Source organism: Anopheles coustani, chromosome X (assembly GCF_943734705.1).
Source record: "Anopheles coustani chromosome X, idAnoCousDA_361_x.2, whole genome shotgun sequence".
In the NCBI taxonomy this organism is placed as follows: domain Eukaryota; kingdom Metazoa; phylum Arthropoda; class Insecta; order Diptera; family Culicidae; genus Anopheles; species Anopheles coustani.
Window position 1 is genome coordinate 9165276 of NC_071290.1, and position 13296 is coordinate 9178571.

At 38.7% G+C, this 13296-nt stretch overlaps 1 protein-coding gene across 1 annotated transcript; it reads left to right on the forward strand.

Moving 5' to 3' along the window:
* The first annotated feature begins 6415 nt into the window (after positions 1-6415).
* On the forward strand, positions 6416-8133 carry LOC131268952 (DALR anticodon-binding domain-containing protein 3-like). Its single transcript, XM_058271259.1, has one exon. The coding sequence runs from the start codon at positions 6685-6687 to the stop codon at positions 7930-7932; it is 1248 nt and encodes a 415-aa protein (XP_058127242.1). The 5' UTR covers positions 6416-6684; the 3' UTR covers positions 7933-8133.
* The last annotated feature ends 5163 nt before the right edge of the window (positions 8134-13296 follow it).

Sequence of the window (13296 nt, forward strand, 5' to 3'; positions counted from 1 at the left end):
GTTTGAATGTAAACAATCAAACACCCGAAGAATCAACTGTTTGGCGTCATCCGTTTTCCAGAAACGTAATTTAGAAATCGTGCTTATACTTTCTGGGACACCCTTTATAAGACCAAGTGAAGGGCGTGACCATTTAAAACCAAGTTAAAACAACCGACAAGGACAAAAGTACGGGATGTCGCGAAAAGTGTCGGAGTAGTAAGGTATGGAGGCGAGTAGCCCGTGTCTGTCGGGCCCAGGTGAGGTGGTGAGGTTGGTTATCGTATCGCAAAGAATGAATGGACTCCGCATGCCTGTGTCGAACGCGTTCGAGTACGATGGCGGCGATCGAACACCGAATGCGCCCCCTAGCATAAGCTTTCAATTACGAGCAATGATCAGACGATAAAGAACAGGTTGTTCGACCCCCCGCCTGTGATAATAGTTAAAACACGGTTCGTGGATTTTTCAGTGCTCATCAACTTTATAGAACTTATGACAGCTGCCTATCAAAAATTAGAGTCATGGCAGTCAGTTTTCGGCCACAAATTTGTATATGAGCGTACAATCACATTAAAATCTTCTAGAAACAATACTTACGACTGATAGCCCCTATTTTTCCGATGGGGAAAAAGCTATGACTAAGCTATAGCTATAGGGCGTAAATCTATGACTATGCCTACTAAGGATGTTGCCCAATGAGAATGATGAAATTCATGGCGACTGTGTGTCAAGCCTTAACACGTTGACTGCCACGCTTATTTTGGTCATGTTTCCCTGCAGGCCAAACTTTTTCTTCATACAATATCGCTGGCTATCATTTTTGATAGCCATGGCCTGCTGGGAAGGGCACAGGTGCTCGAAGCGCACACACACAGCTCGGCAATTGATATTTTTCTGGTTTTTTGCCTTTAACACCTTATTGTTTATTTCTATTGGCGTTATTATTAAATATATAGCGCCTCAAGATTTCTCCAATAAACGGCTTACGTATTAGCAGCGTGACTGCATCCGTCTCGTTCACCCAATAGACACGCAACGACATTAAGCGAAAGAGACAAAGCGATTTACATGTGATTCAATAAACAAAAACCTTCCACTAAAACAGCTTGTAACTTTTTTCATACCACAGTTATTGTAAAACCAACCACAAATTAAGCTAGACAGGAGATGAAACTATGTAACTACCAAAGGATTTGTAGGTAAGAGTTGTCATTTAGAAGATATAGTACTTCAAAAATCATGGTAGGTGGCTATCAAAAATGATAGCCATGGCCCCCCAGGAAACATCACTGGCTATCAAAAATGATAGCCATGGCAGTCAACGTGTTAAGGTAGTATGAATCATTCCAACTTTTCTTGTCAAATATATTGTGTGACTTGAACTGAATACGAGCAAACTATTCTATTGATGTTATCTGGCCTTCATAATAACTTACCCAGCACTGCATTCTTCGCAGAGTAGAACAGTTTTAGAAACAACTGAATTTATGTAGTTCACTTTGATCCTACACGATGGATTGTGTTTCACAGAAAATTAGATTTTTACCACAATTATGTCTCTTTTCGATCACAAACAAACGTTTTGAACAGCACTGAGAAGGTTTCTATTAAATAATTGTTCACAGCACCACTTTATTCGATCATTCTCTACGTTTAGAAATCGATTGTGGAGACAATTGGTGAATGCATCCATACTCAGTGAAATGTGAAGTTATAAAGGCCTCTGAAGTGGTAAGAGCGAGGCTAAGTGGCGGCCGCAGAACAGATAAGGCCTTGCAAAAAAAAAAAATTAGTTCATCATTCGTTGATGGATACTTATGGTATAGGAAAGGTAGGAAGCTGAAGTCGGAGTACCATAAAGATAACAGGCAATACGAGACGAGTGAATGTAGCCTTATATTATGATATATTTTAAGCTCGATAGGAAGGTAACACACAAGGCAGACAGTTACAAAACATTCTTGGATTAATTTATCGTGTTTCAAAAGGAATGTAAAAAACCCAAAAGTGCTGGGTTGCATTTGGTATAGTACGCTGTCCCTTAACCGTACCAGTTTTTTTGGTATTGTACGTTGTAATGTGGTCTCGCGGTGACAGGGGAACAATTTCGGAAAATAACATACATGAATTTTCAGATGATATCATAACAGCAGCAGCATTATTTCTAACTGCAGCACATGATATTCCAACTGCATCAGTTGATTTTATAACGCGATCATGTTTATTATAACTTTGTCAGTTGAAATCAGAATCGTAGCAATTGATATTATAATCCTGGTACAGCAGCTTTAGCGAAGTATATAACTAGCATAGGTCTCCATCGCTGCATAAGAAGGACGCGAATGTGCAGGCTAAAATCGATTAGTTCGGCAAGTTCTGTTTTGATTCACTATCCACCAGCTTTGCTCGATGCATCGTTCGTGTTCTGTATGCAATAGTGTTGCTCGGATGCATTCATTGGTTCATAATCGATAGAAGTACCCCGGTTTCAACACCCCGGCATCCGGTGAAACCGATTGAACCCGGTGAAATCGGTTGAATGCCCCGCGGTACAAAATGAGTGCTTGCACACAACTTCCACCCGTTTCACTGACTGTTTTACCCACCCTACCCAACAAACTGCTGCTTGCACACAACTGCTAGCTACTCCTCACCCACCGCCTTCCTGTTTCACCCTCTATGGTATCCATGGTTCAAATATCTCTTACTCCCCTCGAATCCTAACTACATTTGCCACAGTAGGAAGGTTTGATTTACATCTGGTCAAAGTTTTATTCCGTATATATTTTGACTATGTTACTGGCGATTTTTAGTGCGATTGATTAATATATACAACCGGAAGCACTTATAAATAAATAGTATCCAATCAAAAATCTTTGTTTATGGTTTATTTCATCGCAAACACGTTTTTTGCTCACCAATTAGATTTATTTTTGACCAACGTATTTTTCCATAGTAGCCGTCAGCATTCCTGCTGTCTAAAGACAAACCAGTGTAGTGATGGGATAGCTCCAGAAAAGAATGACATCTTCGCATCCGATCCAGCAAAGGAGCAAGTCCTTTCGTAGATAAAAAAAATATGGTATTACAGCGTTTTACAGCTCACCTAGCAACCGGGGCAGTGTATTTAGAACATCAAGAATGATAGCCTACTGCAGAGTATTTGATGTAGAATAGCAAAACCCACAAGTGGCAACACAAACCAGTAAGTAGAATACCCAAGGAGAACCCTGCTGCACTTGCCTACCAAAGGTATCCATGCCTACCTAAAAGAACCTTGCCGAGTGTATTTTTGGTAGGCATGGACACCTCATAACCTACCAATAATTTGTTTTGGGAGGCACCGCAGTGGAAAGAGGTACTGGCTGTCAAACCTTTGTTTGTTTACTGTTTACTGTTTACTGTGCAAGTCTGGCCAACTAGCAAGCATTCGAAAACAGGAAGGGACGATGACCCTCATCGACAGGTATAGAAACTGCAACGCAGTGTAAATAGTTGGTCGGTGGCCAACGGACTTCGCGGCGATCATCGGTTGTTACCGGTTGTAACATAGTATCGGTGGCCAGTGTTCGATAGCAGCGCTTGGATTGACCGACTCGGGGTGGTTAACCGGGGCCGTGTTAACTCGCATCAGACAGTAAGTACGTGTGTAAGAACCCACAGCAGAGAGTTCTTACTGATGATGATTTGTCCGTGCTTTTCACACATTTCAGGGTCTCGACAAGGAGGAAGAAGCGGCTTGAAATAATCATCAATGCGTTCTACGTGTTTTCACTGGCCATGACGGAGTGGTGCTGCACATCGTACATCGAAGGAGCCTGCTACGATCCGTGGTCGCTGTTTGCCAGCACGAACCAGAGGAGGCGTCGGACGATTTCTGAACATTTCCCCTGATTGCCTACCGAACCGGACGATATATATATATAATATTATAGATGTATCAAAATAATAAAACAATCAAAAATATTTTCCTGTATGAAAATAATTATTATGGGAAAGAAAAGATATCCTGAACCCAGCTCATATAATCTACTACGAATGGGTATACGTTTTTTACGCGTATAGCCAGAAATAGGTGTTATAAACACGTTGCACAGTCACGTTGTCAAAACAGTTCTCTTTTGCGGTGTCCCGCAAGTATCAAGAGAATTGTTTTACCCTTCTTTTCAGAAGTGTTTTACATCCAAAATTGCATAGGAAATCTGCTGCAAAAGAAGGTGTAAAACACTTCTGAAAAGAAGAGCGATCAGGTCTCAAGAGAATTCTTTTACATCAAAATGACGCCAAAATTTCTCGTTGGGTATCCATCACTTTCTAGGATCTACCAGAATGAAAGTTGTCGCGTGGATGTTCGAAGTAGGCACGACCAGTCGAGGGGTGCAGGTAAAAGTAGGGGAAATCGCTTTTTCGCATCAGAAAACGAGCGCGAATCACAACAATCCTCGCAAAAGTATGTTTTCGACCGGAAAGCGATTTTCCCCTACTTTTACGTGCACCCCTCGACTGGTCGTGCCTACTTCGAACATCCACGCGACAACTTTCATTCTGGTAGATCCTAGAAAGTGATGGATATTCTACTTACTGGTTTGTGTTGCCACTTGTGGGTTTTGCTATTCTACATCAAATACTCTGCAGTAGGCTATCATTCTTGATGTTCTAAATACACTGTCCCGGTTGCTAGGTGAGATGTAAAACGCTGTATAACACCATAATCTTTATTCATTTATTCATTATTTTATGCTGCTGATTAAGTCACGGACAAAACGAATATTAGAATTATATTCGCTGCTTGATCAAATACTGCTTTGTATAGTTGACTCGTGCGTCGAAAAGATAACTTGATAGCTCAGGCAAGTATGCAGTAAAGCCTGAAATTGGCAATTGATTACTACTAGTCAACCTGTCCCGTGTAAGCAAGGAGCTGGTTAATTATGTGGCTATATTATTTCACAGCTTATGTAATTACAAGCTTTCAAACAATTTGTTACCGGTAAATGATTGCTCCGGAGCAAACAGCTTTCGTCAAATTGTCTGAATGTCAGTCACTTGCCACTTACCAACGAGTGGGTCAATCTTTATGCACAATGAATCTTCATAATGCAATATGAGGAGCCAATAAAACTAAATTTACGGTCGGAATGAAAAATTTCTTATAGGGAGCAAATGAACTCATACGATCCAGCTCCGATGTTCCAACTCTAGTTCAGTGTTGATAGCTGCCTGCAGCACTTGGCGTGCGTCGAGCGCAGTAAAAATATAAGTGCATAAAATAGTTGTGTTTTCAATCTTATCAAGATTATTGCATGGATAAGATTGATTAATAAAGTGTTTGTTATCATATAACCAAGTAAAGCAGATGAAAATCGTGCTTCTCCGCTTCTTCCGCTCGTTGATGCTGGCGTCCGTCCATCTCCAATTCATCGAAGGAAAGAAGATAAGATAAGTATTCCTTGATTATGTTGTGCATAATTGTGCAAGCAAGTGATTTAGTGTTTCTTCTTTTGCAGGTTTCACCAGGAGTAGATCTGGGAGGTGTGCTAGTGAAGTGTAAAAACATGAATAAAAGTACATGAATAAAAGAGTAACATGTACAAATGGTAAATTTCTAAATAGTCTTTGTTTACATTTTCGAATGACATTTCCCTCGTGGGCATTGGGAGACCCGGAGGGTATGGGGAAAAATGTGAGAAGGGAGGAACGAGGAGGGGTAACCCATAACAGAAGGGGAGAGAGTGCCTTCCCCTCATTTTTCGAATTACTGAACGCCATATATCAAAAAGACTCCTATTGCTTGGCGTTCAGTGATACAAGTATATGGCGTTCAGTAATTCTAATGTATGGCGTTCAGTGATTGCACGCAAGTTTTTGTACACCGGGGTGTGGTCACGACGAGGCGCAGGGGCTGCAGCGCATGTGCCGCGAGCTGAAGAACAAGATAGCGCTCGCCAAAGGTGCTGAACTACGTGCATGAGCGCACGAGCGAGGAGCTGGAGGAGCAGCAGTTCGTGTCGCTATCTTCGATATCAGCCATTTTATCGCTTTTTTTCCAAAATGTTGTTTACCTTTTGTATGGGACAACGTCGAAAAAACTGACAGGTATCGTCGTTTCCGTCCCAGCAATCATGATAACCTCACAAATTGGCGTGCGTTTATACGAATGGTTTCAAGTGGCAAGCTCCCATGAATATATTCCGTCTGTTAACGTTGGAAAATAAATCAATTGGACAGTTTTGAATTCTCTGAAAACAAAACAAAATAATCTAGTGTAACAATCCAGTGATCGTGGTGATCTCGCTAAAAATAGTTGCCTTTATTTTGCTACCGATTTACAACGACAAATTCGTGCCGATCTTTTGTCGGCACAATCCCGTTGACAGCAGATGCTCGATCGTGCTTGTCAAATGGCAGCTGCAGTTGCAGTTGCAGTTGCAGTTGGAAAACAGACCTCTCGGCGGAAGGATTTTACCACACTCTGTATTTGATTTAGTATTTTCAGAAATAGTGCTCCAGTTAAAGAAATCAATACGAGTTTACGTCGGGTTATGTGTTCGGTATGGATCTGATCTTTTGCTGCCCCTGTCGTATGCTGTCGAAAGCGGCTCGCTTTGCTCAGTGGAAATTCCCCAGTGCATCGCTGTTCGTCGACTCGTTGGGGTGCTGATAGAAAAAAAAAATAGCTCGCCCAATCCCGTTGCATTCAAAATGGTAATAGTATTCGAGATCAAACGCCTCCTGAACGAGTTTCTCCAGCACGAAGGAAGCACAGCTGCAATAAAATTTCTCGACAAAAGGCGTTGCGAAATCAGCGATCTGTTGATCAAGGGTAAAACTGTTGCCGATGTCCACTTCGACGTGGAGCTCCTACAACGAACCAGTGCGGGCTGGCCACTTCCAGTAGATCGCGTCTCCATCACTGGTAGCGAAGCATACGTTTGGTTCGAGCGAAAAACTGCTTTTCGTAATGCACTTGCTGCGATGGAATGGAAAATACCCGTGGAAAACCATAACAACGGAGCCGAGCGACTGTATCTAGAATCACCGGCCATCGAAGAAGACGCCTCAAACTCGATGACTCATTTCCGTGCCAAGGCGTTATGGAAGGTTATGAAGAACTGTTTTACTCTCGCTGGGTATGTCGTATTGGAGAAGGACACTCTTGAAGAGGTGGATATGCAGGCACCGGTTAAGAGGATCGTGTTTGTTCAGAGAAAAAACAGAGTAATCGACGAGCAGCTAGGCGATACCCTCGAGCGACAGCATCGTGTGGAAATTCTGTCCGGTCCGGTGCTGGTCTCTTCCGACTTGGTCGATGCGGATAACTACATTAGGCGACGTTCCGACGCACTGCAACCGATTGCACAACAGCGCTACGGGGTGCGCATACATGATTCCAACGAACTCGAGCGAATGGTGGCCAGTTTGGGTCGCTCGGCTGCGATCGTCGATGTGCTTCAGCAGAAGCATTCCAGTATGATCGATATGCGCGTACCGAAGCATGGTGCCTCGCACAAACAGAACCCATCCAAGAAGGCCACCTTCATTCTGTACAATTTCGCTCGTCTGGTGTCGATTTTCAAAAAGTACCGACTACTGATGGAACAGGAAGGTTACCCACGCATGCCACCCGTGGACGAGGTTGACTTCGGCCTGCTTACCGATCGAGAAGAGTGGAATCTGCTGTTCGTGTACGTGATCGGGTTTCCGTATGCCCTGCGACGCACGTTGGGCGACGGAGAGCTGGCCCGGATCGACCCACATTATCTGCTGGAGTTTACGTTCGGCCTCGTCTCGTGCCTCAGCAAGTACTACTGCAGTACACGCATTCTGACCGACAACAGCCCCAAGTTGCTGCCGGTTATGATTGCCAGATTACATCTTCTACAAGCTATATACAACATCCTGCGAACCCTGTTGCATTTGCTAGACTTGGAGCCCATCGAGAACATGTGATATTTGAATGCATTGAACGATTTGCAACAATGCTCGAATGAGGTATGTCTTGAAACTTTAAAAAGCAATTATTTCGTTCCTTGGCCTTGTTAACTTACTGAAAAAGTTATGTTCCTACACGAGAATGCTTTCTGCAAAATGGGCCAGTGCAAAAGAATTTCACAAAAAAAAATATTTTACAAGTTTTTATGCGAAAATAGATTTACCCTTTTACCAATGTCAACATAAAGTACATGTCAAGAGTAAAGGAAGAGAATGCAGTATAGTTCAGTGATATTGAAATTTTAATTCTTGCTATGTTTTCTGTGATATTGAAAATTAAAATGCTTTAAACATCAATTGGCATCGTTTTCAATTAAAACTGTGTAACATACCCGTTAAAGAGTTAAACACTTCCATTTCGCGTGCAAAGGCATATAAAAGTATTCATGAAGAGGATTTTTTATATAATGTACGAATGAACCTGAATTCAGGTAAACATATTTAGCGCATAACATTAGAATCAAAAAAGTGATGATTTGATAGAAACATATTGAATCCAAACTTATTTATTTGCATAAAGCATAAAACTCCATTCCATTTAGTGTGCCAAGGAATATAACAGTATTATTTACTAGGAAAGCTTAACGACTGAATAATCATTCTAGTAAACAAACTTAATCAAAACTTATTTAGGTATATGTATAGGTAAAACTCACCAACTTCGCGATCAGGCGTATAAAAGAATTCATTAAGAGGATTTTTTTAATGCTTTGAACACCAAATATCATCGTTTTCAATCCAAACTATGTGACATACCCGGCTATGATGGTCGTATTTTTTTTAAACATAGACATAGAGGTAAAACTCTTTCATTTCGCGTGAAAAGGCGTATAAAAGTATTCATGAAGAGGATTGTTTTATAATGTACGAATGAACCTGAATCCTGGTCAACATATTATGCATTAAATAACATTTGAATCAAAAAAGTTAACATATTTGATAAAAACATATTAAATCCAAACTTATTTACTTGGACAACGAAGTAAAACTCTTCCATTTCGTGTGCCAAGGAATATAAAAGTATTAATTATTAGGAACGCTCAACGACTGAACAATCGTTCTAGTTAACAAATTTGATACAAACTTATTTGGGCATATAAATATTTATTGCATACCATTTGAATAAAAAAAGTAAACATATTTAATTCAAATTTATTTCCTTAGACATATAAGTAAAACTCTTCCATTTGGCGAGTCAAGGAATACAAAAGTAATAATTACTAGGAATGCGCAATGACTGAACAATCATTCTAGTAAACGAATTTGATGCAAACTTATTTAGGCATATAGGATAATTATTTATTGCATAATATTTGAATCAAAAAAGTAAACATATTTAATTCAAATTTATTTACTCTAACATGTAAGTAAAACTATTCTATTTCGTGAGTCAAGGAATATAAAAGTATTAATTGCTAGGAATGCGCAATGACTGAACAAACAATCTAGTAAACAAATTTGATGCAAACTTATTTAGGCATATAGGATAGATATTTATTGCATAACATTTGAATAAAAAAAGTAAACATATTTACTCCAAATTTATTTACTTAGACATATTGGTAAAACTCTTCCATTTCGTGAGTCAAAGAATATAAAAGTATTAATTACTAGAAATGCGCAATGACTGAACAATCATTCTAGTAAACAAATTTGATACAAACTTATTTAGGCATATAGGATACATATTTATTGCATAACATTTGAATAAAAAAAGTAAACATATTTAATTCAAATTTATTTACTTAAACATATAAGTAAAACTCTTCCATTTCGTGAGTCAAGGAATATAAAAGAATTAAGGACTAGAAATGCGCAATGACTGAACAATCATTCTAGTAAACAAATTTGAGACAAACTTATTTAGGCATATAGGATAAATATTTATTGCATAACATTTGAATCAAAAAAGTGAACATAGTTAATTCAAATTTATTTATTTACTTAGACATATTGGTAAAACTCTTCCATTTCGTGAGTCAAGGAATATAAAAGTATTAATAACAAGGAATGCGCAATGACTGGACAATCATTCTAGTAAACAAATTTGATACAGACTTATTTAGGCATATAGGATAAATATTTATTGCATAACATTTGAATAAAAAAAGTAAACATATTTAATTTAAATTTATTTACTCTAACATATAAGTAAAACTCTTCTATTTCGTGAGTCAAGGAATATAAAAGTATTAATCATTAGGAATGCGCAATGACTGAACAATCATATCATATCATGATATCTAGTAAAAAAATATAACACAGTAGTATTTAGGCATATAGCTAAAGGTGCCGTGGTGCAAAGAAATATAAAACAATTCATTGCGAAGAAAGTTACGACTGAAATATGATAAGGTACGACTGAAACTATTTTTAATAAACAGGATCAATAATTCTTGTAAACATGTTTGATAAAAACATAACCATCACGCTTTTGATACTGTTTGAACTTATTTCAATCAGTTAACTTATTTAGTTTCATATAAAATATTTTCTTACAGATCAGTTAAGAAGTATATTGTTTAGGTTGATTTGAGATGCACTTACGAACGCCTGCCAATAAAAGCAATAGAATGGAAAACAAATAAAAGCAAAAGAAATAGAGTTACTATCAATTACTATCAATAAGCTCACCAAGGGCATCCTGTTTTAATAAATACATATACATTATTTGGAGGTCCGCGAAAGCCGGTTAGAAAATCGGTCCATGAGCGCGGGGGCTCACCACCTTGACGGCGTGGGTTTTAATATCAGTATGATGAGTGTTAACAAATAAATACATTTTTATATCATAAAACATACCTGCGGGTATAAATTATATGACAAAAAGTTATATTTCGGAACGCAACAACCATTTTGTTATTATAAAAAAAAAAAATAAATAAAAATAAGTCATTGCTCACAACACATAACAAGTAACGTAGTGCGGCCAAGTTTGTATTTAATTTGCTTTACCCACAATTATAATAAATCGATTTTATTATACTCTTTATTTATTACTTTTCTTTTCTTTTTTTGGATACCCTTTCCCACAAGTGATTCGCCCTTTACCATAAACCAACGACTTTAAACAATATATACGCTCCTTGAGACAGATAGCATCAGTAAATGTTTTTTTCCAACGTACGAGTATCCTTCTGGTCAACACTGTTCATCCGTTTTAGTCTGCTCTCGTTTTTCGATGGCAAAATTCGACTGATTTGCCATGCCACTGACTGTAAGAGTGTAATTAATTCAATAACGATTGGTTTTTATTGTATATATCTCAAATAGCATCCGTTTTTCAACACACACACCAAAGGAAATGTTTTTATTTTCTTATAAATGAATGAAATTAATATGGATACACCTGAATCGGATTTCCATGCAACCCTTGGATCGGTTCGTTCGTGCTTTGCGTGCAATATATATCTATTCATGTTGTTTTCTCCTCTGTTATCAACGCATGTATCTGGTGTAAGTTGCAGTGTTTTACTCGACAGCGCAAATTAAAATCAAGCACACTGGAGAATATTGTGTCCACACTTGCCTTTTATCTTACTGCTAATTGTGGCGTTCTAGTTTGGGAGTGAAACAGATTAGCTCACTTGCTGCACACCGGAAGTGCCTAGGGCAACGGTACCTTGAAGGATGGAAACCGATCGAGTGCTTCTTTTAAACACTTTTTACTCTACGTGCCATACGCTGTAAACACTAATTGGACAGGTGCGTTACTTTGACGAAATTTCGGCTTTTTTTCGTAACGGTTCGATGAAACAGAAGACAAAAGCTTTGTTGCGCCATTCAATTTGTACATTTTGGATATTTTTAGAAAATTTTTTCATTTACCCAATACCAAAAACCGGAAATGGTTTGCATAACGTTGTTTTGAGTCATTATTGATGAAATATTTGTTCAGCCCTTTATACCTTTTTTGTTTTTAAATCTTTGTTTAATTAATGTTTTTTGTTTCATAGAGTTTTGATGTTGACTTTAATCAATTCACGCGAATTTTCAAGGATGGTATGCCTAGATAAACATCTTCTGAGGAAAAACATGTGAGCCAAGGAGAAACAAGGTGTGTGCTGCTGATTCTAAATACATATGAAAGCATTTTTTTTATTATTACCATATGATGTCCAAAATCCAAACTCCAAATTGTAAAGTACATGAATCTAAATAGTAAAGCATCCCACGTAGTGGAATTGAACGCTCTGGTACGGAATGCTTGATAAAACAGATAATTAAATAAAAAAAAGCTTTGGCAAGCAGGCTAACAGATGCGCACTTGTTTTTAACATAATTCCCTTCGAATTTCTACCAAACCGATCTGCACCGAGCTAGCGCAAAGTGAAGCAAAATTGTACAGATTAAAACTACAACGTCATTAGAAAACAGCACTAAAATGTACTCTTAAAATACGATTAGAATCTTGGAAATATCTTTATTAACATAGAAGTTATAAAGGGCTAAAAATAGTTTCGTCAAATTCGACGCACACGGTATAACTAGGTATGCACTTTTGCCGGTATAATTTTGTGTTTAAAAACTACTCCCGACTCCCGGGTGTGTTCGGTCAACGGTTCGAACGCTCTGTTCTCTCTGTTTTCACATACATCCCAGGCAAAATGGACAACTTACAGGAGCTCCCCCGATGGACACAACAATATCATCTTGACCTTAAACCGCCCTGAATATGGAACTTAGTTTTGTAGAAAAAGTAGCCTGATCTCACTGTATGACTTTTTATTTTGCTTCATTCGTGGCAACCGCGAATTGTGAGGCACATTTAATTTCGTTCGCAATCATGCCCAAGCAGTTACACAATCCTTTCTATACTTGTGTGTATGTGTGTGTATGTAGGTGCGCACTTAAGTGTGTCTATGTGTGTATTTATGTTCTGTGTACCTTCGGTTAAATAAACATTCATCTGTACAATATATATTAGTTAGTAATTTATGCTCACTCCTAAGAAACAAAATAGAGAAAAACAGAAAGCACCATATCCACGCCAAGAAAAACAAAACAGAAAATAGAAAACCAAAGGCAACTACTGGATGAACAAAAGTGCAATGCACAAACAAAAGAGTTAGTGAATAAAAATGATTCCTACCACTCACATTCCGCTTGGTTAAAAGATCTGACATCTAGTTACCACGGACTGGGCGGAGATTGCCTGGCGTTGGGCCGACGAACGCAAAACGAAAATCGGTAACCGAATCGACTACCCTTGCACCTCCCGTCCACCTCCCGTCGTTAAGCTGCCAACTCTATTGCACGTGGTGAGGTCAATTTGCGGTAAAATAGTTTTTTAAGAACTAACAGCTCATCGTCCGGGCAGCA

Excerpts from the sequence above, each read along its gene's own strand:
- LOC131268952 (XM_058271259.1), top strand. The coding sequence starts at position 6,685 with ATGGTAATAGTATTCGAGATCAAACGCCTCCTGAACGAGTTTCTCCAG.